Source organism: Maniola jurtina, chromosome 12 (assembly GCF_905333055.1).
Source record: "Maniola jurtina chromosome 12, ilManJurt1.1, whole genome shotgun sequence".
NCBI lineage: Eukaryota > Metazoa > Arthropoda > Insecta > Lepidoptera > Nymphalidae > Maniola > Maniola jurtina.
In genome coordinates, this window is record NC_060040.1 from 2,304,360 (window position 1) to 2,330,057 (window position 25,698).

Sequence of the window (25,698 nt, forward strand, 5' to 3'; positions counted from 1 at the left end):
AATTCAAACATTTTAAGTTAATACAAGGCATAGATATATTAATACTACATATTTACATAGTACACTAGATATGGTGTGCCATGTTAATGATAGTTCTTTTTGTGTCGATTTGAAGCCTCACCGAGTACCAGCAGCTCTATTGTGGTACAATGTCGCGATCGCAATCACCTCTGATTGGTCGACGCTCGCTCACTATTGGCTACAAAGCATTGATTGTTGCAACAAGAATATCATTTTAGCCAATAACAACAATTGCGATTGTAATAATGATTGATGCAGAATCGAGCTACTGGAATTTTTGACACTTTGTGTCAAATGGTTGTCGTGTTGACACTATGTTGACAGATATCTCATCGCTAACATTTAGTTCCGAGTACGCTCAGCGCCAAAATAGCGATAATCAAGTTTCTTTAAAAATATGTCATCATCGCAGATCCAGGGTACTATGCCAAGTTATTACCTATTATATCAGTGATACAAGGTAATTTAAGTTTAAAGGAAAAACAACTTGCAACTTCTTTGTAAGTTATATTATTCTTTGTTTGGGATTCACAATGTACTGTAATATTAGTATGCCATTTGTTCATGTAAAATATTGTATAATATTAACTGTTGATAATATAGCATGATTAAAGGGTGCCTTTGATTTCTCTATTGAATGTATTAGAAAATACATCGCATTTTCAGAAATTAACTAAAACATTTCAAAATTAAATCATGATACACTGTTCACTCATTATTTGTTGACAGAACGAACTGGTCAAGTGCAAAGGGTTCTGTGCCATTGTACAAGATATACGTACCTAACGTTTTATGTAGAACACTGCAAGTTCATTTTTTTTGTAATGTAACCACAAATTCAGTTTTCGGATTTTTTCCTTTATGCTATTTTTTTTTTTTTTTTTTAAATTATATAGACTAGCGCTTGGCTGTAATCAGACTCGCTAGCAAGTGATGATGCAGCCTAAGATGGAACGCGCTTGCCTAGAAGTTGCCTATTCACTCTTGACTTGAAGGTATATATATTATAGGTGGAAGGGAAAACTGATGCCGGAAGGGTGTTCCACTTCCTGGCGGTTCGGATTAAAAAAGAGGAAGCAAATCGCTTCGTACGTGTTCGAGGAATTATATAAGACTAAGACAAACATAAGTCTAGGTCAACAGGAAGTACCCTATAGGTTTTCTTGACACACGACAGACGGACATACAACAAAGTGATCCTATAAGGGTTCCGTTTTTCCTTTTGAGGTATGGAACCCTAAAAATATTTCTGAAGATGCGATACATTTGGGAGTATTAAAATATTTAGTGTTATTTTAAATATTTCACATAGAGTTAAGTGTAAGTAGTTGATACGGGCCCCAACACGCCAAGCGGAATTGTACATATTATAGAAAGGGCACTGGATAGCAACTAATAGACTGGCTATAAATAATTTGAATCTCTATAAGAGTTCCGTAATATTTCTCTTCATTGGTTTTTGTGAGCAAGCTATTTTGCAGAGAATGCATGTTTCAAAGTTTTTTTTTTTGTTAAATTGAATGTACCTACTGAACTCTCTTTCTCTTTTCTATGATTTTTCGAAATTGACCAAATATATTTTATGGTGCCTAAGGAAAAATGTTATGCAACAATTTTTTTTGTAATTTTATGGTTTAATCAATCAATTTATTTGGCTGTACCCTATTTTAACATATAAATTATTTATTTTTCAATAAATCTTAGGCCTCATTCCTATGAGAGCTATAACGCCCGTTAAAAAGCGTTCAAATAGAACAAATGCATTCCCAAGTATCTGTTCACACGTCAACGCTTTTTTAACGCTCGTGCGAATTAGGGCTTAGTTTACTTACGATATTTTCGAACTTCTTTTGTTATGACATCAATTATTTTGCTATTTTCCTTCAAACGAGCAGTTTGCGACATTTTATATAAATAGGTCTATCGAATTTTAAAGACAAAATTTTTTAAACTTGCTGCAGTCAATAAAGTGTTTCTACTTTTCCCCAACAAGTGTTGAGAAATAGCATTTTGTTTTCTATATTTGTAAAGAGCGTGAGGAATTAGATGAAGTTTATACTTTGATGCTTTTGGATTTAAAGGAGCCAAAGTTTTCTGGGTTTGTAATGTTAGGGTAGGTATAATGTGACGATTGAGTCGTACGCTTGATATACGAATGTGTTGTATATGTTAGTATGCAGAGTAAGAAATAAAAAATTGATGAGTTATGTTTTTGTTTTATTTAAACAATATACATTCCAAGGGTCCTTGCACATGGCATTTTCGTTTTCGCGGGTTAACTGGATTTGTAAATACAGCCTGCTGCAAAGGATCTGGTGAGATCTATTATTATAGAGCGTAATTTAACTGCTCAGTCAGTCTGTACGAAAAGTCCTATGAATAGCCGAGGACATCGAGACTGGGCGTTTTGTGCACCCGTTCGTATGGGTACAGAAATACCTTGCATCCCAGGGACATGCTATTACGGATAGGCTACTTTTGTCCTGGAAAATCAAGTTTCCACGGGATTTTTATAAACCTAAATCCACGCTGGTGAAGCTGCGGGCGTCATCTAGTAAGTGGTAAAATTATGTACCTTCATCACAATTACCTACGTGGCGTATAAAGTCTGGTTTCGTATCGTTAATGAGTGAGGGCCGGCGCACATATGGAGGAGCGCAGCGCAGAGCATTTTTCACAGTCAAAGACTGTATTAGTATTATCGACATTGTCCTCATTGAAATAATCTAAAATCAATTGTGCATCCGTGCGGATACTCGCGCACCCGCGCGTGCTCGCGCATTCTCTGATAGAAATTCGCGTAATGTGTCACGCGATTAGAAAACTTCGCGGGCATGCTCTGCGCTGCGCACCGCCATATGTGCGCCGGCCCTAAGAAGATACTAAACCTAGAAGATATCTATCTGCGAGTCTGAGCCGTCAAATCTCCAAAGCCTTAAGTTACATTGTAACTTACGTACCTATGTACTTTTTTACATACCTAGGCATAAATAAAAGTAGTTAATTAACTTTTTTAAGAACTACTTAATTAAGAAGAAACATATGTATTTTACTTTAAAGAAATAAAAGAAAACAATTATAAGCAATTTATTTTCTTTATTTACATTCATTATTTTATAATACACTCATACATCAATCAACATTTATCTATTGGCTGTAAACTAAACTGGCATAATTTTATTACATGTGAATTATAATTGTGAGCTATAATAAAAATTAGTGTCACATTTAACTCAGTACGTATACAACTACTACAGACATATTTATGTTTAAGCGTAACATGAAGAGCTATAAATCTACAAAAACATACATATAAAATTCATGTACAAAAAAAGATTCCGACGAATTAAGAACCTCCTCCTTTTTGGAACTCGGTTAAAAATTAAACAGACTAAGTAAAGTCAAGCGTCAGTGGCGCCGCCACGGAGCGTTCGAATAATGTAATAAACAAATAAAGGAAATGTTCGTGCGGGCGTTCTTAATTCAAAATAGTAGACCATAATGTAATTTCAGACAAATATTTTGAGTCTTTATTGTACTTGTGTATAAAAACTGCATTTCAATAGAAATCGTAATAAAATGGACTGATCTTAAAGCCAAACTAACATTTCATTGTAAACATTAACATATCATACTTTAAGTACTTAATTAATAAAAAAAGAAATAAGTACTAAAATTAATACACAACCTAATTTCTTTATATACATAAAACATGGCACCATTTCTACAATTAACAGAGAAAAAAAATACAAAAGTATTTTTATTAGACTTAAAATTAAAAATCACAATATTTCAAACAGCTTTGAATTATTTAATACTGGAGGAAACGATTTTAAACTAGAAAATGGTTAATACACACAGCCTTGTACTAGCACTGAACTAAAAATGCGATTCGGAATGTAGAATTAATTATAACATTAAACTCTAGGTGTGGTTTAAACAGATGTTAAACCCTTCTCACAACGCACTATTTTAACGTCAGTTTAAATTAATTCAAATTTAATTTGGTTTTTCGCAATTTGTAAATTAATAGGACAAAGTAGGCTTATGGCATTCTAATTCCAACAATGGCAGTATCATCTTCACAGGATCACATAAAAATCTTTACTTGAGAGTGTTCGGTTTAAGAATTAGTCAAAATGATGAGTTTGACATGAGTTACTCACAAATTAGTTGATACTACAACTAATTTCTTAAACTGGACCCTTTCAAGTAAAGATTTTTATATAAACCTGTGAGGATGATACTGCCATTAGCGCAATTAAAATACCATAAGCCTACTTTGTCGTATTAGTTTACAAATTGCGAATAACCAAATTAAATTTGAATTTCGTGGTCAGACCCGTGTCATGCACCATAAGAGCCAGCGCAAACGAGACTCGGGGAGAACAAAAATCCATTTGGGGATTTTTGTTCTGCCCCTGTTGCCATCTCAACCTGTCGCACAGTATAGCTTACATTATTTTTTGGATATAGTAACTTTCTAATGGTGAACGAATTATTAAAATTGGTTCAGCACTTTCAGAGTTTATCCATTACCAACAAAGAAACCTTGCCTTTTCATTAGAAGTATTTTGATAATGGAATGCTTATAATTTTTATGCATGTAACCACTGACTATATTTTTTTTATACACAGGAAATGCCTAACACATACCCTTCCGTCAGGGGAAACGGAGAGGTTATGTGGGGCTTGCACCCACTAAAACCTGTGTTTGTTCCTCAACGGACTGGCGGTTGCGCGGGTATCACTAAGGTAGTATTCACCGCACTCCTGCCAGGTCTTGACCCGCCGCCAAGCGGACGGGTCCCATCGCTAGGCTGACTGCTACCAGATCCATCTCAACCACTGACTGTATGATAGAATCTATCAAATGTATCAACTACTTACTGGTATCTTTGAGATTTTCATTCAATTCTAATATACATCAATTTTTTAATGTATAAGTAAATGGCAGTGTGATTAATTAATTATTGTGAGTATATTTGAATATTTGGGTTTTAAGGCTAATTACTGAAACTATACTCTTCTTTAAATTGTATAAAACTTATAACTTAACATTTGTGTGTAAACTTCTTGGATTTCAATGCAGTTTTAAACCGATGATCTTATAATATTTGCGTAGGTCATTTATCATAATATTTATGTATTTGATTATATGTAGACTTCGGGGAGACGTATGCGGCCGCGCATTGGTTCGTCAATCAACCTTTCGTTTTCTGCGCTGTATGACAAGTGAAGGAATGGGGTGACAACGAAGGCCTCTATGCGGCCACGAATTGGTTCGTCAATATTACGTTTCATGCAACGTAAAACGTAATGCCTCTAGGCCCTGCACACCACCCTACAGTCTGCTGTATCTTTCACACAGTATCTGTTCAGCTCTTGAAGAGAAATTTCAGTATTTAGCCATTACTTTGCATAACATTGTATATAAACATCACATATTATACTTAATTAATATTCCGGGACAGGTCCTGTATGCGTCTCGCATTACATTGCTTGCAGTAAAGGTGCCCGTCCAAGGGGTAGCAGCCGCGGCCTTGCTCGCGAGAGCAAAGTGAGGCCGCACAGTCCTCACAGGCATAACACGCGATGTGGAAGCTCTTGTCGAGTGCGACTATGCGCACGGTCTCTTCCGCGCCGCCTTCCGGCACGATTGGCTCGCGGCAACGCGCGCAGCGAGGGGCGTATCTGGCAATGAAAAAATTGAATATAAAGCTTTAGGCTTGAATCATATATTATATACAGACGAGGGAATATTGTTACACATACGAAACACTATGTTATTTATTTCTTATATATATTATACCATAAACACTACACTATATCATTCCTTATACTCATGGCTAGGGTTTGGAATACTCTTCCAAGATCAGTGTTTCCTGCCAATTATAATCCAATTGAAATTCATACGAGCAGCTGACTGAGACAGACAGACTTCACACATCTTTGAGAACTCAGGCATGCAGGTTTCTTCGTGATTTTTCCTTCACCGATAAAAACAAGTCTTTAATTGCTTAAAGTGAACATAACTCGGTAAAGTTAGAGATGCGTCAGATCATTCAAAGTTGTACATTATATTGTCATAGTAAATATACTTGTACAATGTACATCCATAAATAATTTAGAGAACGGAAACCCATCTATTTGATTAACGCAAATAAGGAAACTGCTAAGCATGCTTGGTATGACAAATTGAAAGAGCATACCTTTTATGAAAGTCCTCAATGCAATGTATGCGATTCACTGCATCAACGGTAAAGGGTATACCATCGAGGCTCTTCTGACACACTACACATGTGAAGCAGCGAGGGTGGTAGGGCTTGCCGGTGGCTCGCAGGATCCTGTCCAGTATGGGGTCACCGCAAACACAGCATTTCTCTAGTGTTTCTAAGTAGTCTCCCTCGCATAGGGCTCTGCCTTGTACTGCATAGAATGGCCTTCCCTGTAATGTTATGATATCATTTTTGACTCGCATCCCAGTAATATATGAGCAGCTGAGTGGTTGCAGGACCAATTGGCTGCAGATTACTTCAGAGTGGGAAGAACTCCATGTGCCTCAGCTATAATATATTCAAACTAGCTATTGCCCTGTGTTAGTAAGTTAATGTTGATTTAATATTTCTTCTTTATTAGGTTTACTAACAGCTTATAACATTTACATCAATCACAAATTATTTAATTTTACAAAAAACTTTAGCAAAATAATTAAATTACAAGTAGTAAAGTTTATAATTTACAAGTAAAAACAGCATGCAAATAGAGAGTGACAAGTTATCTTGCAATCATTAATTAAAACTTTTTAAACCATCATATTTCATCATATATCATCAAGGGATTCACTTTTACTACAAGATGATTTAAACAGGTTAACAGACTGGTGCACATCAAATGGCATGCAACTTAATTGCAATAAATGTCTCCACATCAAATTTACCCGCAGGCATAACACTATACCAACGCAATATAGTCTAAACGGCATAAGCTTAAAAGAAGTTGATCTCATAAAAGACTTGGGTGTTATGTTAGATAGCAAGTTGACATATCTCAATCACATAGATAAGGTTATTGGCAAATCATCTAAATTGCTAGGTTTTATTATGAGGCAAGGTAGAACCTTTAAAGAAACTAAAACTAAAATAGCTCTTTATAACAGTCTTGTCCGTAGTCACCTGGAGTACTGCAGTGTAGTTTGGCGGCCACATTATGCTACACACTATTTAAGATTAGAACGTGTCCAAAAAAGATTCATGTGGCATCTGTCGTATTCAGAAAAAATACACAAAACAGTTATTTCGTATAAAGATAGACTAAAAAACTTTAAAATGATGACCCTTAAAAATAGAGGTGACTTGCTGGATCTTATGTTCCTATATAAACTGCTAACAAATAAAGTAGACTGTCCAAGTTTACTTAGCCAAATCAATTTCAGAGTGCCGCGTAGATATCCACGCGCTGCCATAACTCCCTTAGTGCCACCACTCAGTAGAACAGTCTTTGGTGCCAACGCTACTCTGCCCCGGTTGTGTAAACTATACAACGAGCGTAGTCGGTCGATAGACATAAATACAAATTCGCTCGCTATGTTTCGCAAGCTAGTGATAAGCGACCTAGTCAAATAGCTGTACACGAAACTGAACATATATTATAGTGTAAATAAGGTATTAATTTATTTTTGTATTCTTAAAATTAATGAATTTATATTTTAACTTTTCATATTGTTATTTTAGTCACTATTCAAAATTTATATAATATATATATTTTGTTTAACTACCATTAGAAAATGAATTATGAAAGTAGGTTTTATGAATTGTAAACTTATTTTAGAAATAAGATCATAGTATGTTTAAAATATAAGAAAACAGTAACAGTATAAACTTTAAAAATTGTATCATTAGATAATGTACCTAGTTAATTTTAATTTTTTATCTTGCTTATTCATTTTAAATATAATATGTATCTTTCATACTGCATTGAACTAGAAAAATCGTTAGTTAGCATAATATCCTCTTTGTAACTCTTTGTGGTATTTGTACGGAATTTGCATGTAGTGTTTACTTTTAAATGATTTAACATAGTTAAGCATGATAGAAAAACCAATGTATTTATTATAGTTATTAAATTTATGTTAAATCGCTAGTAAACCTTTAAATAAAAATAAAAAAAATAAAAAAATATTTCACCATCATCATCGACCATAATTGAGCATTTATAAATTATGGATATGAAGAATCAAAATTTCATAATACACAAGAAATCATACCTGGAGATTAATCCCACATTGTTGACAACAGAAACACTTGATATGATATATCCTCTCCATGGCTGTACAGCCAGTGGTTTCCCCCATGATCTTCTCTCCACACTGGTAGCAGTTCCCACAGTACAACGCATCGTCGGGCTCCGGGATCGGCTCCACTGCGGTGCCGACATAGCCTCCGTACAACGACGTACCGGAGAGTTGGCTGCATGGTCGTGGATTTATAGGCTCATACAAAGACTCGTAGGTAGACGAAGCCTGGGAGCCACCGTATGTCGAGAAGTCTTGGGCGTTCACTGAAGCAGACGAAGGCGCATACGCAGATCCTGGACGTCGCAGTTCACTGTAGTTGGACCGTGCACCGATATCGCTTATACGAGACAGTTCCGAGCGAGTATCCCGATCGTAAAAGCTCTCAGCATGACGTTGCATAGGAATGTTCGAGTACACATGATTAGTACCACCGGGAGGCAGTAAATTACTATATAAAAGAACATCACCGCTTCGGATTCGAGCCGAATTCCTAACGATACAACTTTTCACAGGCACCAAATTCGAGTATGTGCAACTTATACGGTTCCCGTATTCGAGCCTCGATGAATACGAGGGTTCGCATGCGGATTTAACGGTGTAACTTTGCGGTATTTGCGGCAGAGGCGGCTTATTCTTTTTCGGTGGAATCGACGGTTTAAGTTTGGCTGCGTTGATATCATCTTGCAATTTTGCGTCAAGCTCGTTCGCGTAGATCCGAAGATCAGCCAATTGTTTATCGAGAGTATTCATTACTCAAGTTTTATGCAAGATTTGCTTGCACCTTATTCTTGGTAATTTAATTCATAAAAAGACTCAAAAATCCGCACTACTAAAAAAACATCACAAAACCAAATCAATGAATCATAGACTACAGACCACACAGACACTTGTCAAAACTTTTGACTTCATACAGATTATAAATAAGATTATTCTATCCGCCGCTGTGATCCGCCGCCTCGCCGCCGCGCCTCTGATGTTGTATTAACCTATGTTAATTTATCAGTATGAAAAATAGCGGTAAGTTTCAAAAAAATTAGGTCATGCTGATATTATGCAGATGCAGGCATAGATGCAGGGGTATTTATCTCCAGTGTAGTTTGATTTGATGATTTTTTTTTTACTTTATAATATGATTGTTCTTATTGAATATTTCTGGTTAATCAAGAGATCATTTTTTCTGATTTTCACTGATTTTCATTCTCAGCTTACAATAGATAGACCTTATAAAGCCATGGACACAATATTTAAGCATGTTTACTTTTATGAATAACATTTTATGTGTACCTTTTGACTGTCTCACAAGTCATGCCTAGTAACAATCGAATTCTAAATGGTTCATTAACACTCGCTAACGAATTGAGTCGTAAAACTGTTAGTTATACCAATTATGTTATGCACTTTCACAAAGAATTTTCGCAGATATGAACGTGTGCATCGAGATAATTCTAAAGATATTGGTCAACTTATTAGTATTACAGGTATTCTTAAAACTATGATTTATAAATTTATCTAGGTAGGTATAGCTTTAACGGACAACAGATGATTTTATGACCACCGTTTTTTTTCAGTTCATGGTTATACATGCCGAATATGATGATGACGGTTTGTGATTATAATTTTAGTGTTTTTTGAATAAAGTACTGGTCATTTTAATTAAAACATTGCATTTATTTCTCTATAGATACTACGGAACAACCTGAAGAAGAGGTAATTTTATATTTGAATAAAGCGCAAATTGCAAATTGTCTTATAATAAATCATATAATAACTTTTTTCCTTATTACAGTGGCATATGGATTTTATGCCTGTGAGTACCTATATTACATTTTATATGGTTCATATTTTACAACATACTTTTTTTGATGATAAAGCAATCATCGATACAAGTAATACCTACAGCAATATATTTAAACCCCTTTTCTTAGCAATGACATAACATTTCAGACCGGATATCTCCCTGATAGCGTTTACAGAGAGCTTGCCTGGTACGGCATCCTTCAAATTCAACCATTACATCATAGCACTAAGCATAAAGTTGCCGCTCAGCTTATATGGCAGCACACTCTTGGAAGACCTCATGTCATCATGGAAAGCTCTCCTCAGGCAAGTGTTTTTCTTTATAGGTAGTTAAATTTTTCCTTTTAAGCATTTAAAAATATTTGAATCTTATTTGATTTAACTTATTACTTTCTTCATAGTCAACCCAATCAGAAGGTAAAATAAGTAGGCAGATACTAGCCGAAGAAGCAGCAAAGTGGTCGAGGGAGCAACGTGCAGCGCAAGAAGTGCTAATGGAAAACATTAAGAGTGGAGGCAATGGACTAACTGTAAGAACAGTCATAACCAAACGTTACAAAACGATTTATATTATTCAGAATGGTAGGTCATAATTTTGTTATAATATCACAACTTTTATTTTCCATTCTTTTTTTATTCAGTTTTTATGTGCGATCTCACTTGATGGTAAGTGACGATAAAGTCTAATAGCATGAACTGATTTCGATGTTAGGGTATGCACTTATAAGATTTATTACCATTTTATTGGTGTGCCATAAAAATGTATTAAATTATTTCAACTGAAGTAAGCAGTTATTTTATACCCCTTAGACCTGCACGCTCCTAAGTATAAGATGTATCTACGGGTCTCTATATTTTGGCATCTACTCGAACGCGATAGAATGCTAAACAGTTACAACTCACAATCAAAATCTCCGACTAGCACAAAACTAGCATTGTCAAATTAGTGAAGCAATAAGTACCTATAACTTCTTCAAAATTTTAAATATAACTGGTTTTGAAGCGTCTTGTAAATCCTAGGTAACTATTACGAATGCCCTGAAGGATCTGAACCAGATCTTGATGCTTATCGAGTGCAAGCAAACATGCACGAACGGAAATGTACTTTTGGGCACAGTTCTACTCCGGTACCTGTCGATCCTTGTATTGAAGCTGAGGTGGCACCGATAGAATACTCGTTCCATGAAGGGTGGATGTTCTGTCTTGGAAATGGAGATCGTGAGAATAATTACTTTCAAAACGGTACTTTGGACTGTGGTAATAAGACAAAGGTAGCCATTCGATTTTTTATTTTATGATTTTGTAAATCCGTGATTGACAAATCAGTTTTATTATTTCCTTAGATATCAGTCAACGAGTTTTTAGAAAGATGCGCAATAGACAACAATATTGTTATCTCCTTTGATTATTTCGGCGACGAGCCCAGGAAAGATATGATGCATAACGCAACTCTTTGCACAACTTGGGACCCGTGTAAATTGTCATATTTGTACAGGCTAGAGGTAATAAATATATATCAGTTTACTTATTGTTACATTAAATTAAAATTTTTGCCATTAAATTGATTAAAAATAAATAATATTTTAGCCTCCACCAGCGGAATTAAGTCCCGCTTTCCCGTCTGAAACGGAAAATCCTTGCGATACTACTGTGTGTCCCGAGTGTGTTGTTGGATATACTGGTGATGAGGGTGTAGCAATTAATTGTAAGTTGATTTTAACTTGTGATAAAGTTACTAATATACGTTTTTTTAGAAATAATTATTATACATTATTTGTGTTTTGATCTGTCACGTCACAGAAAAATTAGTTGCAAGAAATAGTTAAGTTTAGTTAAGTCTAGTAATTAAATTCTGATTTACTTTTTTACAGTGGGCGATTGAATATTTGAATAAGAAATTAATAAAGTGAGATTTATAAAAGTTTTATGTAATTTTATTGTTTTAATCAGTTCAAAATTTGGATAACTCGTAACCTTTTAAAACAATAGTGAAATCATAATGACCGCGGGCGTTTAGAATAATATATTAGTCTGTCCTTACCTTAACACGTACAGAGTACTTTAGTTACAGTGTCAGCAGTCAGAGCCAAAATAATCATAGATTAATAGAAAATTAATCACTGTGTCACTGTCAAGTGTCAAGGTTACCATTGGTTACCACTAGTGTTGAGTAGGACATGACTTGAAAAAGAGTTTGTAAGAGTAGCCTCTTTTTTGCACTGTGCCAGTACAATGTACCACTTCAAAAGAGGCGAGCCGTCTTGAAGCATAGCGATTCATTTGAGGTTACGAGTGATTATGTCATCGCGTACTGGCGCATATTGTACCTTTCAAAAGAAGCAAACGCGACCAAGAGGCAAAGAGGTAACGCGACGCGCGACGAAGCGAGACAACACGCGCTACGCGGCGGCGAGACACGACGGCGCGCGACGCATTCTCTCTCACTATAGTACACTCAAACTCGTACGCACGAACGCGACATAAAATGTGAAGTAGTACATTTTGAAACGTTGAGCCGCTCTTACATTTTGACGTCATGTACGGGACAAATGTACTGCCTGTTGTAAGTCCTACTCAACACTAGTTACCACTTACCATGCCACATTCCACAATGGTGATTGATCATTGATGGTTTTGGTTACAATTTTCCAAAAATTTAAATTATTATTTTAGTTAAAGTAAAAATATATTGTAAAAATGGTTATCAATCATAATTTCCAAGACTTATTTGAAACTCTTAGTGGGACTAAAGTGCTAAATTTACCTACATACAAAGAGAATGCGTTAAAAATAAACTTCCAAAGTTCTGATGTAAGTATTTTCAATATTTCCTGATAATGTGAAATAATGTATTAAAAGAAAAATATACATCCACACGTAATGTTTTAGTACAATAAATTACACAAGTTGAAAGCCGAAATAGCGGTACACCTAAGCTTGTCTAGGTAATCTTAAGTTCTAACCTATAATAACTGTGATGAATCATGAATCAACACTAACATGTACAACATACATGTAAAACAGATTTTGTCTGGATATTGCCTAGGCCTTAGACAAACCGAGGTGCGCTAATGTTTCAGCTTTTAATTTAAAACATGCCTAAATTCTTCTTTCCGTCGAATGCGTCTTTCAGCCGTTTGGTCAACAGACTTCATACAACTGGCTCCTTTGACCGACGTAGTAGTGAAGGGCGGCCTTCTACTTCAAATACTCGTTTAGAAGATGATATTCTGGACCATTTTGAATAAGATCCGACCACTAGTACTCACCGCGCTGGTTTATTGATTGGCGTTAACCATTGGACAGTTAGGCGAACGCTAAACAGAGACAGTCAACACCCTTGTCACTACCGTGAGACCCAAGCGCTCTCCGCCAGTGACTTCAGACCTCGTGAGGAATTTGCTCAATGGTTTTTCGAGCAAGTGGTTGCTGACCCAAAGTTTAGCCGGAAAATCCTATGGACTGATGAGGCTTCATTCACACGGGGTGGGCTATTCAACTGCCATGCATGCATGTGTGCATGTGTGGGCATTTTGAATCCTTTGGTAACATTACTATTGCAAATTGTAAAGCTCTATTTCTAATTTAAGTAACCACAAAGTTTTTTTATAGGAACAAAAAACAGTGTATAAAGGGCAGAAGCCCCTGTTACCTTTTGCTGCGAGTGAAGTATTTCATGCCCCCATCAGCGGCTGGAGGAGGCTGACAGCTGCTGTGGATAAGAACTACAAAATAGTCTATGAAATAAATTTTGACATTAAGGTATGTATTCTTTACAAAGGAGGGTAGTATAGCTTGTTTTGACAGTTCATATCAGTAGAATGTGCTGGTTATGTAACTTCGAGCTATTAATTAACTGGATGGGATAGACAACATTGGCTTTTACCTTTCCTTTAAGCCTTAGAGCTGGTTGAAATGTTGGTAGCAGGTTAAATGTTACATAAAAATTTATGATTGTATGTTCATTTGTTTATAGTACCTTGCATTCACACTTTGCATATCCCTCATTTGATTGAGTTGGGACTTTGTACAGTTGTTGTTAGTGGTTTCTGACATTGTACCATCATTTTTTTTTTAATATGTAACACAGTTTCTTTTGAGGATCGAACTATTCTATTATGATAGTACAAAATATCTGAACTAGATAATTTTTTAAGATTTCTTTACACTTTTCCAAATAAACAAAACACAAAACCGTTTTTGCTCTTTTTTTCATACATTTTTATATTTTATCATTAATTTTCAGGGCAGCAATTTAAACTTTCGTCCAGGCGACACTATAGGGGTAATTCCTGAAAATTCTCAATCCGAAGTGGATTGTGTCATTGAACACTTGGACCTAAAGGATGTGGCAGATTGTGACTATGTTCTTAGTATAGATAGTACACAGAAAAGTGGCAGAGTACCAGCACATCTGCCAGTGGAATCAACTTTGAGACATGTATTAACACATTGTGTTGATTTGAGGGGTGTATTAAAAAAGGTATTGAGTATTATTTTTTCGATTGTCAATTGCAAATTAATCTGTATACTATAATAAATAATATAATACTTGCTTTTACTCATGACTTCATCTTTCGATAAATAAAAGTAAAGTGTATCCAATGTGGCTCCAGGGTTTAGGGGAAATACCACATTGTATTTCTGTGCTAAATTTTGTTGAAATTAGGTAGTTCATAGTTGTGCGGCGACAAAAGCTTACAAACAGAAATTAACCTACTTCTGCTATACCTAAGCATATAAAGTTTTATCCCAAAAAAAATCCAAATTCATAAGGAAAATGTCACAAATAAAAGCTAGTTTATATGATTTCATAGGTCTCCCTTTGTCTTTTATTATAATTTATTTTATTAATTCAACTTGCCATTTCAATTTTCTAGCTTTTTCTCCTCACACTATCAAAACATACAAAAGATGAAAAGGAGAAAAGGATCCTTGAATATCTCTGCAGCAAAGAAGGCGCCATAGCATATACAACACATATAATAAACAAACATACATGCCTACTGGACATATTTGCTATATTTCCATCATGTAAACCACCTGTAGTAGTTATTTTGGAAAATTTACCACGACTCTTACCAAGACCTTATTCTATTGCAAACTGTGATGAAAGTTCTATCAAAATCTGCTTTTCCGTTATAGATATTGGTAACAATAGAAAAGGATTGACTACAGGATGGTTGGAAAGAATTATTATAAGGCATAATAGTAGTATAGAAGAAGAAATGAAAAATTTGAATATAAATATCTCTAATATAGAAAAAAAGATTCCTATTTATATAAGAAAGAATATAAATGATTTTCGGTTACCAGAGAATTTGGAAACTCCTATTATTTTAATAGGACCTGGTACTGGAGTTTCACCTTTTATAGGATTTTTAGAAGAGAGAAAGTATTTATACAAAGTTAACCCAGAAGTTAAGATGGGTTATGCATGGTTATTTTTTGGTTGTAGAAATCCAAAGCTAGATTTTATTTATGAAAAAGAATTGGATGAGTTTGTATTGGATGGGGTACTGAATAAATTGACAACCTCGTTTTCTAGATGTGGCAACACTGAGAATCATTATGTACAGGTGAGTGCTAGATTTTGAAGATTTTGCTGAAATGCTGCCCTAGATTTGAAATTGATATTCGATCAGTTATACAATCTCGAAGCTCTAAAAGTAATGCTATTTTTTAGTGCAGGGAACATTATGAAAAGAATAGAATTAGTAGTATTCGTACATTTTTGGTTTGTATTTCATATTCTACTAGTTGATACCCGCGACTTCGCTCGCGTGGATGTAGGTTTTTAAAATTCCCGTGGGAACTCTTTAATTTTCCGAGATAACAAGCAGCCTATGTGCTAATCCAGGGTATAATCTATCTCAATTCTAAATTTCAGCCCAATCCGTCCAGTAGTTTTTGCGTGAAGGAGTAACAAACATATATACACACACACACACACATATACAAACTTTCTCCTTTATAATATTAGTGTGATTACCATAAGATATTAATAAAATGGAAACAAAACCATAGACTAAAGAAAAAAGACAGATGGAGCTGATGCAACAAATTGATGGCTGTTTGACAATAAATTGCTTTTTTGTTAAATTGACCTCATTCTCTGTACCGTTGTGTTTTGTTTGTTTCAACCGACTCAAAAAAGGAGGAGGTTCTCAATTCAACTTTATGTTTTTTTATTATAATTTGTCGCAAACCTCTATTATCAAGCAGTAAAAAAGAAAAAGTATGCAGATCTAATAGTAAAATTATTTCAGGATGCTATACATCAAAATGGCGAAGAACTTACAAAGTTATTACTGCAAGGAGCTCATGTCTATATTTGCGGAGATATTAAGAAAATGGCGCCATCAGTCAAAGAGGCGATCGTGCAATGTATAGCGAAGTATGGCGACAAGGCAAATGATGCGGAACAATTTGTAGAAGATATGATAAAGGAGAAAAGATATATACTTGATATATGGAATTAATTACGATTACTTATTGTAAATAAATAGGCAAATTATTGTAAATACTTACGTAATAAAATTATTATTTTTGCAAATTTAACTTCAAGTCTTTCTGTTTAATTTCCACGACAATATAACGCGGCCAAACTGACAAAAGGAAATTTTTTCCGAGATGTTGTAAGTTGACGTCTTAGCCAGAAGTATATAATATTTTGATTCAATATACTTAACTACCTAATTTTAATATTATTTTTAGAGTATTTTGTCCTACAAAATCTACTGAAAATATATTGAATCAAAATATATTTCTAGTTAGGACGTCACAATAATATGGCGGTTAAGATTTCCCTTTCTTTTTTTTTTAATTTCGAACGCATTCATCAAAATCTAAGGCGCAAAGGAATGATGCACACCTGCAGAGTGTAGAGAAGCAGAGATACTTGCGTAACTCTTAATGGTGGCTTGATCTATAGAGCGTACTTTGACTTTGCTCAGATTCACGTTTATAAAATGAGTCAGATTTATATCAGCGATATAACGCTGTCTCGTTTTAACAGTGTCTTAAATATGAGCAAAGTCAAAGTTCGCTCTATAGGTTTCCTGTTTCATTTTCATTACCGTACCTCAAGGTATCTATAGTCGGTACGCGATAGGTCGAGATAGCAATCAGGGTATGAGGCGAAGGGACGCCCCGCACACCCGCGCTATCCCGCACCAGATAAGCGCGGGGTGTCCTCACCCCAATTGCCATCTCAACCTGTCGCGTACTATGTTTATCAAAGGTTTTAGCCCACTTCACCTGCGTTGGACCTTGCAGGTGTGATTACCTTTGCACCTATTATACCTACCTACCTTGGTGACGCCAAACTTCTTAATTGCTCTGTGGGTGCAACGGTTGCATACTTGCGCTGATAGGTATAATAAGCACAAAAGTGAGATAAGAGAATAGAAAGAGAGGCGTTTGTTAAATTTTAGGCCGCAGCGCTGTTCGAGATGCATTACTGCGTTGTAACAAGAGTCACTACTTTTATTTAAAAGTCTACTTTGCGGAGTGATTCTTTTGTACCTATCGGGAAGGTATTATTAGATATTGTGATAAGCTGATAAAAACACATGAATCATTTACAAAAATAATTTAATAGGCAAATCTCTAGTAATAAAACGTTCAAAAAGTGTCATTGGTGTATATTATAAACTTATGCACTAAGCGATCTAGCTTCGAATACAGTTAACACAATTTTCGTTGTGCGGCGATGCGTGAACCAGAGACTAAAGGAAAAAGACGAGACGACCCGCTCATACATGAAGCAGGTCCGAGAAGCCGAAATAAGGAGTTGTAAAGTCTTGAATTTTTGAATAAAAAATATTCTGTATCGTTGGTCAAATGTCTTGATTTCATTTTCCATATTTTACACAGACCAAACCAGTTTGTTTTCTATGAAACTTACATTAGTTTTAATGGGAGTTGAGGCACCTGAGGTGTGGTATGTCCTCAGATTATAATCCATTTCAAACAAGGGTTTCGTTGTTCATTCGGACGTACGGAATCCTAAAAATAGTAAGCTGACTAGCTCTTTCACGTATGTCATGCTTAGGTACGCTATGAAACGTAATATGCGTGGCATACATACAACTGGCTTCACTTTTATAAACATCTGTTAACAAGAGCTTCGTATCTTTTTCATTAGTCTGTGGCATTAACCTAACAATTAGTCAATACGATTTATAACTAACTATTCAAAGCAGGCACTCGTGGTGGAGGGTATTCCATTTAACACCAATTCCATTGCCGTGAATCGGGGTAACTTTGCTTTTCTGTAACTTTAACAGACTAAAGTTACATTAGAAAAGGAAAATCACCCGATTTAATGTATTTATGTCGTAACGATCTTAATTCAAATATGGCTACTGCTTAATAAGTAAAATAAAACATCATCTTACAAAATAATACTAAAATAAAAGTATATCTTACAATTACATATTTAATTATTGTTTATATATTACAAAATAATACTTACCGTGCATTTACATATTCGCCTTCGCGGTATGTCCGCGTCTCGTCCTTATATATGTCACCGGAAGATAACAAGATTCGTAAGTTTATAAATTTCCTAGGAAATTTATAAACTTTCGTAGGATTCTATACAAGAGATAAATTATATTATTTTACGCTCACATTTTCGGAAATTTATCAATTTGCGACGTCTCGTGGTAAATTTATAAACTAACGGATATCCATTCGTAAGATTCTAAACGGATCGACCAATCACAGAAGAGCTTTTAATTTTACGCTTCTTTAAAATACGGCAAAGAGTTTGCCGTAAGAAATTTATAAACTTACGAATCTTGTTATCTTCCGGTGACATAATTATACATTCGACATGACTCATGCCCCAATACGCAGTAGCCACGATACGAATTTTGCTGTGGTCTTTCTGTGGTTGCCAGAATGCGTCGTGAGAGCCACATATAAGAGCCATAACAAAAATTTTGCGATGTGGATATTTTACAGCGACCACAACGCGTTGTAAGCTGTTTTTTCGCTCAAAATTAAGCTTTACGCTTAATTGGAGGGGAAAGGGGAAAATTAGTCATGATTAGCATGGCTAATATTCTTTAAAAAAAAAAACTAATAATGAGCGTTTGGTCTTTGAGCGTAACAACTCGTGCATAATCTCGCCACTGACAGAACAAAACGAGACAAGATGAACATGTGACTCAAGGTCCGCTAATTCAATGCAGTCATCCTTACAATCTCAATTTTTTTGATTGGCTGAATTTATGGTATTTTTTTCTTCGAATAATGCAATTTAGTGAGCGAGCATCAGCCAATCAGGTGATTGCGATCGTGACATTGCAGCTGTCATTATACCATAAACGAGCGCCAAGCTACTGGTATCCCATCTCACATCTCGTCTTGTCGAATGGCGAGCGCGGGCCGCGATGGCGAATATGTAAATGCACGGTAAAAGTTCAAATTTCAATTTTTCAAAACTTAAAACAAGATGGCCTCTTTGATACAGAAATTAAACAGATTTATCAAAAATAAATTTTTGTTTATGATTTTAAAAATCACAAAGTATTGCACCGATTAAAAGTGACAAATATAAAAGTAACAAGTCTAATGAATACACAGTGAAGTACAATTTTAAATAGGTACCTAATACATTTTTATAAAAATTGTAATGTTTTACTATAAACTTATAAAGAAATAGTAGGGCCGCTACAGCCTAGACTTATGAAGCATATTTTGACTGAGCTTAGAGTTAAAGTGAGACAGATTTATGTCCGAGTCATAACTTCATTTATTTATTTATTTATTTATTTATTTAATTAATTAATTATTTAATTAGAACGGACCTTTTAAGTCCAATTACACTAATTAAATTAAATTACACAATAAAAATAAATACAGAAAAAAAAAGTCAATAATCAAATATATCAACTACAAATTCTCACAAAAGTGCAGGATCTGACCTATGAGGTCAGCCCATTTGTCAGCAAATATGTCACAGCGAGGGGACTCCTTCAGCAGCGCGTTCAGCGCTGCCAAAGTGCGCGGTATGGGAGACCTGGCGCGCGCGACCGTGCGACTAAACGGACTCACGAAAAACTTGCGGCGGCGGCGGAGGTAGCTATAATCAGTGGGTGCGTAAACGGAGCAGAGCTTGTTGTGCAGCTCAGAGCAGTCAATCACACCCCTAAGAATCTTGCAAATTGTACCAATTTGGTCGCACTCTCGTCGGGTTTTAAGCGAGTTGAAACCCAAGTGCCCTTGAAGAAATTTTGTGGGGTACATAAATGGGTAATACCCGTACAATCTCTTATATAAATACCTTAAAAAGGCTTTTTGGACCTTTTCAAGAAGCAAGATGTAAGTGCTTTCGTATGGATTCCAAATACAGGCGCTGGTTTCTAGCTTGGCACGAACCAAAGCATCAAATACTAGTTTTATCGTGTGACAATTTTGAAAATCTCGAGTATTTCGCAAAACAAATCCCAACCGTTTGAATGATTCGGAGGCGAGTGTAGTAATATGGTCATGGAATGTAAGTTTATGGTCAAATATTACTCCTAGATCCTTTATATTAGTTTGTCTGGGCAACTGAACCCCGTTCATATTATACGGGAAGTAAACTGGACACCTCTTGCGTCCAAAAGTCATAGCCGAACATTTATTGGTGTTGAACTCCATTCTGTTTTCGTCACTCCATTTGATGACAGCATCAATATCATTCTGAAGTTCAACACAATCAGCCTCAGATTTTATTTCCATAAACAATTTCAGGTCATCAGCGTATAGCAAACACTTGGCCCTTTCAAGCACTGATGGTAGGTCATTGATCATTATCAGAAAAAGGAGAGGGCCAAGAATCGAGCCTTGACTGACGCCTGAACGAGTGTGGTAGGATTTGGATTCATACAAGCCAAGCCGCACAAATTGTTTCCGGTCTTGAAGATAATTTGCCATAAGTTGTAAGAGGTTGGGAGCGAAGCCAATCCTACTCAACTTGGATAATAATGTATCATTGTTGACCCTGTCGAACGCTTTCCGAAAGTCAAAGTAAAGGACATCCACTTGTCCGCCACGATCTAAGCATTCGGAAATGTAGTCGACCAATGTCAATAGGTTACTATTAACCGATCGCTTACTCCTAAAGCCGTGCTGTTCGTCAGAGAGAAACACATTGGCCTGCTTATAAATTATTTCATGTAGTATGCTCTCAAAAACTTTAGCCGGTGTAGACAGGATAGCTATAGGGCGGAAATCCTCAACAGCTACGGTATTACCAGTTTTAGGAATAGGCGTAACTCTTGACAGCTTCCATTGTGATGGGTAAGTACCAGATTTCAGAGATAGGTTAAATATATGGAAGAGGGGGAGTACAAAATAATTGGACTTCTTGAGTATAGACGGTGGAATTTCATCCGGGCCTACAGAGCTATTAGGCTTCAACTTAGTAATACCACGCTTTACTTGCTGTGGAGAAAAATTCTGTACACATATCATATTACTGTTGCGGCTGTTATCAGAGCTATTCGCCTCCGAAGCATTCAGTGCTGGAACTTCGGGGAGAAATACGCTTGCGAAAAAGTTCGCAAAAGCTTCGGCTGCTTTGGTTCCCACCAGGCGCTCACCATTGGAATCCACTGCTGGTTCGAAACCACCTTTAGATCGCAGACCCGAGACGTGAGCCCAAAACTTTTGAGGATGCTTCCTGATGTTATGTTCGACATCTTTGATGTAAATTTTATAAGCAATGTTAATTCGATCATTAAGGCTGGACCTCATATCGGTGAATCTTTTGTAGTCTGAGTCCAACTGTGACTTTTTCCATATCCTATGTAATTTCAATTTACGTTCACAATCTCTGATTATGTCTTTTGTGAACCAAACCGGATAACGCCGAACTACCCTAGATCTTATCTTCTTGGGGATACAACTGTCAAATAAGTTATAGACGGTTTGATAAAAGCAATGAACTGCAGTATCTACATTAGTTGAGTCGATAACATTACTCCAGGAGGTTTCACAAAGTAACTGTGATAATGCCTCATGATCGCATTTTTTAAAATTCCAATCCCTAGCCCTACCAATATTACTAGGTTCCATGCGATCTCTGGGACGTTGAGTTTCAAAACTGAATGAGATATCTAGGGGTGGATGATATGCATCTGGGTTGACCATGCCCTCATGCCATGTCATAACTCTGTCTCGTTCTAACATAACTACAGTTTGAACAAAGTCAAAGTACGCTTTATATACCTACCTCAGCGCCTGAGTTCCAGACTTTCCCTCGCTAAGTTATATGATAACTTGTGAACGTTACCGCTAGGAGCGCTGTGCAATTTGTCATACAAATATTTTACACAGACGCTAGCAAGAGATGGCCAGTAAAGAGTGACAGTAACCGTACGGCATACTGAACTCGCGCGTACGTATGTAAGATTTGCAATATACGGTCAGCCTCAGAATTCGAGTAGCAATTCCGCGAAACTATTGCATCAAAAACCTGTCGCACTTACACGCCAAACACACCTAACGCATGTGCATAACCGTGCCACGCGAATATTATGATCATTAAGGTGCTAAACGACTTACGGCCTTTGACTGTACATCAGTGCGGCTTACATGAGCGCTCCCGTGTGTAAATACTTTCATAAAGTTCCCTATATAACAACTTCTAAGTTCTAACACATTGCCATTTCGCATTCTATCTGACTTAACGCTGAGTTGTTCGAAACAACTTCAAAAATTTAAGTGGAGCTTAAACTAATTTAAGGTAACTACATACGTAACATACGTTACGTATGTAATGATCTTTTATCACAAGGTATCATAGAGTATTCTTTCGATTAAATCAGTTTAATCTCTACTTAAATTTTTGAATTTATTTCAAACAACTCAACGAAAGCCATTAGAACTTCCCAAAACTCAAAGCAGGCCTATTTGGTTACAATGTGAGCATAAGTTTAGTTCATACAGTCTTAATTACTTACATCTAGAAAGCATAGAGTATAAAAAGTATAGAAATAAATATTTGGTCGATTCAAATTGTAGAAAGTCGTGAATAGGAATGTAGAAAAGAATAGAGAATGTTAAAATAATAATTAGAATCTATTTTTGTGTCTAAAATTAAATTAATTGGTAATATCGTCTAAAAAATTGTGATTAGACATAATAAAATACTTTGATGCTTTGTCTATGGTTGTTGGATACTTTTTTATACTATAACTTTAGCATTACATTTGTAATAAAATTCAGACGATAATACGAATTAAAATAACATGTCCTTATAAATAAAAATGCCACATGTGGTAAAAAACTTATTATACTTTTATGTACAGTTTTTGGTAAACTGTTAAAGCGAACTACATTCTTAAATAACAGAAACTTGCAAGCAAAATTATCGATTCCTTATCGTGTCTAAGACGGAACGTGTGTAAACGGTAGTAAAAAAATTGTTCGAAAAACGATCTTATGTAAATGGATTAAAGTCTATATTTGATTGAAATATCCTACTTCCACAGTACATTGTTGGCTTGGTCCTACCTACGCAGGTTTCATACAAAAGCAATCTTCTAATAAAGGGAAATGAAATAACAAATTGGACTAATAGTTTCGACTCTAGGCAAAAATTAAGAATGCCTTCCACTGGAGCAGATACTGTTCAGTACTGTAGTATATAAACCCACGTGGTTTAAGCTGGTGCCAGATTGACAGGAATTAATTTTTTTTTTTGTAATTTTGGATTTACTATGGATGGATAAATAAAATTAATGAATAGTTATTCCAGTCAGTAGGTCGATTGCAAAAAAGCTGCATGATCCATTGCTACAGTCTCAAGTGCTGTGTTTGGAAGAATTGAGAGTATTTTTGTATGCATTTTAGCCAATAGCGAGAGAGTGTCGGCCAATTAGAGCCAATTGTGTAGCACACTGTGGCATTTCAACGTTTTAGTGAGCTGACGTGACAAGTTTTCCGTCAAATACCTGATTGGCCTATTCTTGCATGTCTAGTTTTCGCTCCGCTCGTGTCTGTTTTAGTGGAAACGCACCCTAAATATTTATATAAAAAAAATAACTTTCTTTTTTGCTTTGCTTGTTGTGATGTCACATTGAAATCGAATAGTTTTGCTTGACATCAGTTACGAATTCTTCTGTACACAACTTGTCCAAAAACTAGCTCTGTCCTTATTCACAAAGAACATTGTGAAAAGGACGACATTAGTACGACCAGTAACAGTTTGTGAACATCAGAAGTGGTATGTATGTATGTATCACTTATTATGGACAGATTAATTGATAAATCCTTAAGTAACTAAATCAAATATGTCGAAGGTTTAAATTAATTCATATTTTACATGATGTTACTAATACTTTTGCACACAAAAGTAAACAACTATACTGTTGTCGTTTTCTTCATTGACTATTGTAAAAAAGACAGCATTACTTTAGTTTACTTTTAGTTTTGTGTTCAAAAAATTAGCTTTTAATATGGCATCAAATTGTACAAACTACATACAAAGTAGTGTCAATACAGGCTTACTTAAGACTACATTTATTGCCCTTTTCTTAACAAAATAGGAAGATGCACTAAACTTTTAGTTTAGTTTATAGTGCGCTTGAACTATGACTAATTCCTGTATTACAAAACTTTAAAACAATATATTATTTTACTATCTGAAAACTTTTTTATCTTTAACTAGCGCTTGGCTACGATCAGACCTGCAGCAAGTGATGATGCAGCCTAAGATGCAGCGCGTTTGCCTAGAAGTTGACTATTCACTCTTGACTTGAAGGTACCCCATATTAAAAGTGGAACTGATGGCGGAAGGGCGTTCCATATTCTAGCGGTTCGGATTAGAAACGAGGAAGCACTAGAACTTAAAAATAAAAGTAGAAAAACTCAATACCTTACTATTTTTGGCCCGACCGGGAATCGAACCCAGGACCTCGTAATCCACAGTCGAACATTAAAACAACGATAGCGACTGTCGCAACTCGCAATGAATTGAACAAGTTTCGTAATACAGGAACTGTTGTCTTCCTATAAAATTACAATGTGCGTGATGTATGTATCTATATCAGAAGTAGATATCGTATCTACTATAACGGTGATAACATGAGTTATGAGTAAAAATAATACAATTTGCGTTTTCAAAAAAAAAAAATACATCTCTAGCGATTTTACGAACAAATACTGAATACGAATTTGTTTAATACGATTTGTATAATATAATAACGATTACTTATTGTTTTGTAGGGTTCCGTACTAGAAGCGTGCCAACGGAACCCTAATACTAAGCCTCCGTTGTCCGTCCATCCGTCTGTCTGTCAGCGGGGTGTATCTCGTGAACTGTATTAGGGTGAGTTGAAATTTTCACGGGATGTGTATTTCTATTGCCGCTTTAACAACAAATAATAAAAATTTCAAAATGGCCACCATGAAAATTAAAAAATAATTAAAGTACTTTTGTAGATGGTACGGAACCCTTTGTGCGCGAGTCCGAATTGCACAAGGCCGATTTTTTTAACTATTTTTATGGATTGTGCTTCTCTATTTTGTATGAACGACTGACATCAGCTTAATCATAACAAATTCAGGTCTTCTGATACAAA

The 25,698-nt window shown here is 35.6% G+C and overlaps 3 protein-coding genes and 2 long non-coding RNA genes across 6 annotated transcripts; 2 read left to right on the forward strand and 3 right to left on the reverse strand.

Moving 5' to 3' along the window:
• Nucleotides 1-1,882: 1,882 nt before the first annotated feature.
• On the reverse strand, nucleotides 1,883-24,844 carry LOC123870187. Its single transcript, XR_006797023.1, has 3 exons — nucleotides 23,352-24,844; nucleotides 2,974-2,981; nucleotides 1,883-1,941 (listed from the first exon to the last, which is right to left on the reverse strand). It is a non-coding gene; the product is annotated as an uncharacterized LOC123870187 (long non-coding RNA).
• LOC123870174 (lipoma-preferred partner homolog) lies at nucleotides 5,436-9,207 on the reverse strand. Its single transcript, XM_045913372.1, has 3 exons — nucleotides 8,288-9,207; nucleotides 6,234-6,469; nucleotides 5,436-5,715 (listed from the first exon to the last, which is right to left on the reverse strand). The coding sequence occupies exons 1-3, from the start codon at nucleotides 9,065-9,067 to the stop codon at nucleotides 5,475-5,477; spliced, it is 1,257 nt and encodes a 418-aa protein (XP_045769328.1). The 5' UTR covers nucleotides 9,068-9,207; the 3' UTR covers nucleotides 5,436-5,474.
• LOC123870178 lies at nucleotides 9,690-12,037 on the forward strand. Its single transcript, XM_045913379.1, has 10 exons — nucleotides 9,690-9,795; nucleotides 9,886-9,919; nucleotides 9,999-10,024; nucleotides 10,104-10,124; nucleotides 10,262-10,420; nucleotides 10,516-10,696; nucleotides 11,135-11,385; nucleotides 11,458-11,616; nucleotides 11,702-11,819; nucleotides 11,986-12,037. The coding sequence occupies exons 1-10, from the start codon at nucleotides 9,739-9,741 to the stop codon at nucleotides 11,994-11,996; spliced, it is 1,017 nt and encodes a 338-aa protein (XP_045769335.1). The 5' UTR covers nucleotides 9,690-9,738; the 3' UTR covers nucleotides 11,997-12,037.
• LOC123870173 (methionine synthase reductase-like) lies at nucleotides 12,701-16,670 on the forward strand. 2 transcript variants are annotated; one of them, XM_045913371.1, is made up of 6 exons: nucleotides 12,794-12,925; nucleotides 13,248-13,600; nucleotides 13,727-13,876; nucleotides 14,361-14,597; nucleotides 14,995-15,693; nucleotides 16,384-16,670. In XM_045913371.1, exons 2-6 carry the CDS (start codon nucleotides 13,580-13,582, stop codon nucleotides 16,594-16,596), a joined length of 1,320 nt encoding a protein of 439 aa, XP_045769327.1. In that variant the 5' UTR covers nucleotides 12,794-12,925; nucleotides 13,248-13,579; the 3' UTR covers nucleotides 16,597-16,670. The 2 variants fall into 2 exon arrangements, with proteins under 2 accessions (XP_045769326.1, XP_045769327.1); XM_045913370.1 differs by lacking the exon at nucleotides 13,248-13,600 and having other exon boundaries at nucleotides 12,701-12,925.
• Nucleotides 17,694-19,874, reverse strand: LOC123870186. Its single transcript, XR_006797022.1, has 2 exons — nucleotides 18,940-19,874; nucleotides 17,694-18,637 (listed from the first exon to the last, which is right to left on the reverse strand). It is a non-coding gene; the product is annotated as an uncharacterized LOC123870186 (long non-coding RNA).
• Nucleotides 24,845-25,698: the final 854 nt, after the last annotated feature.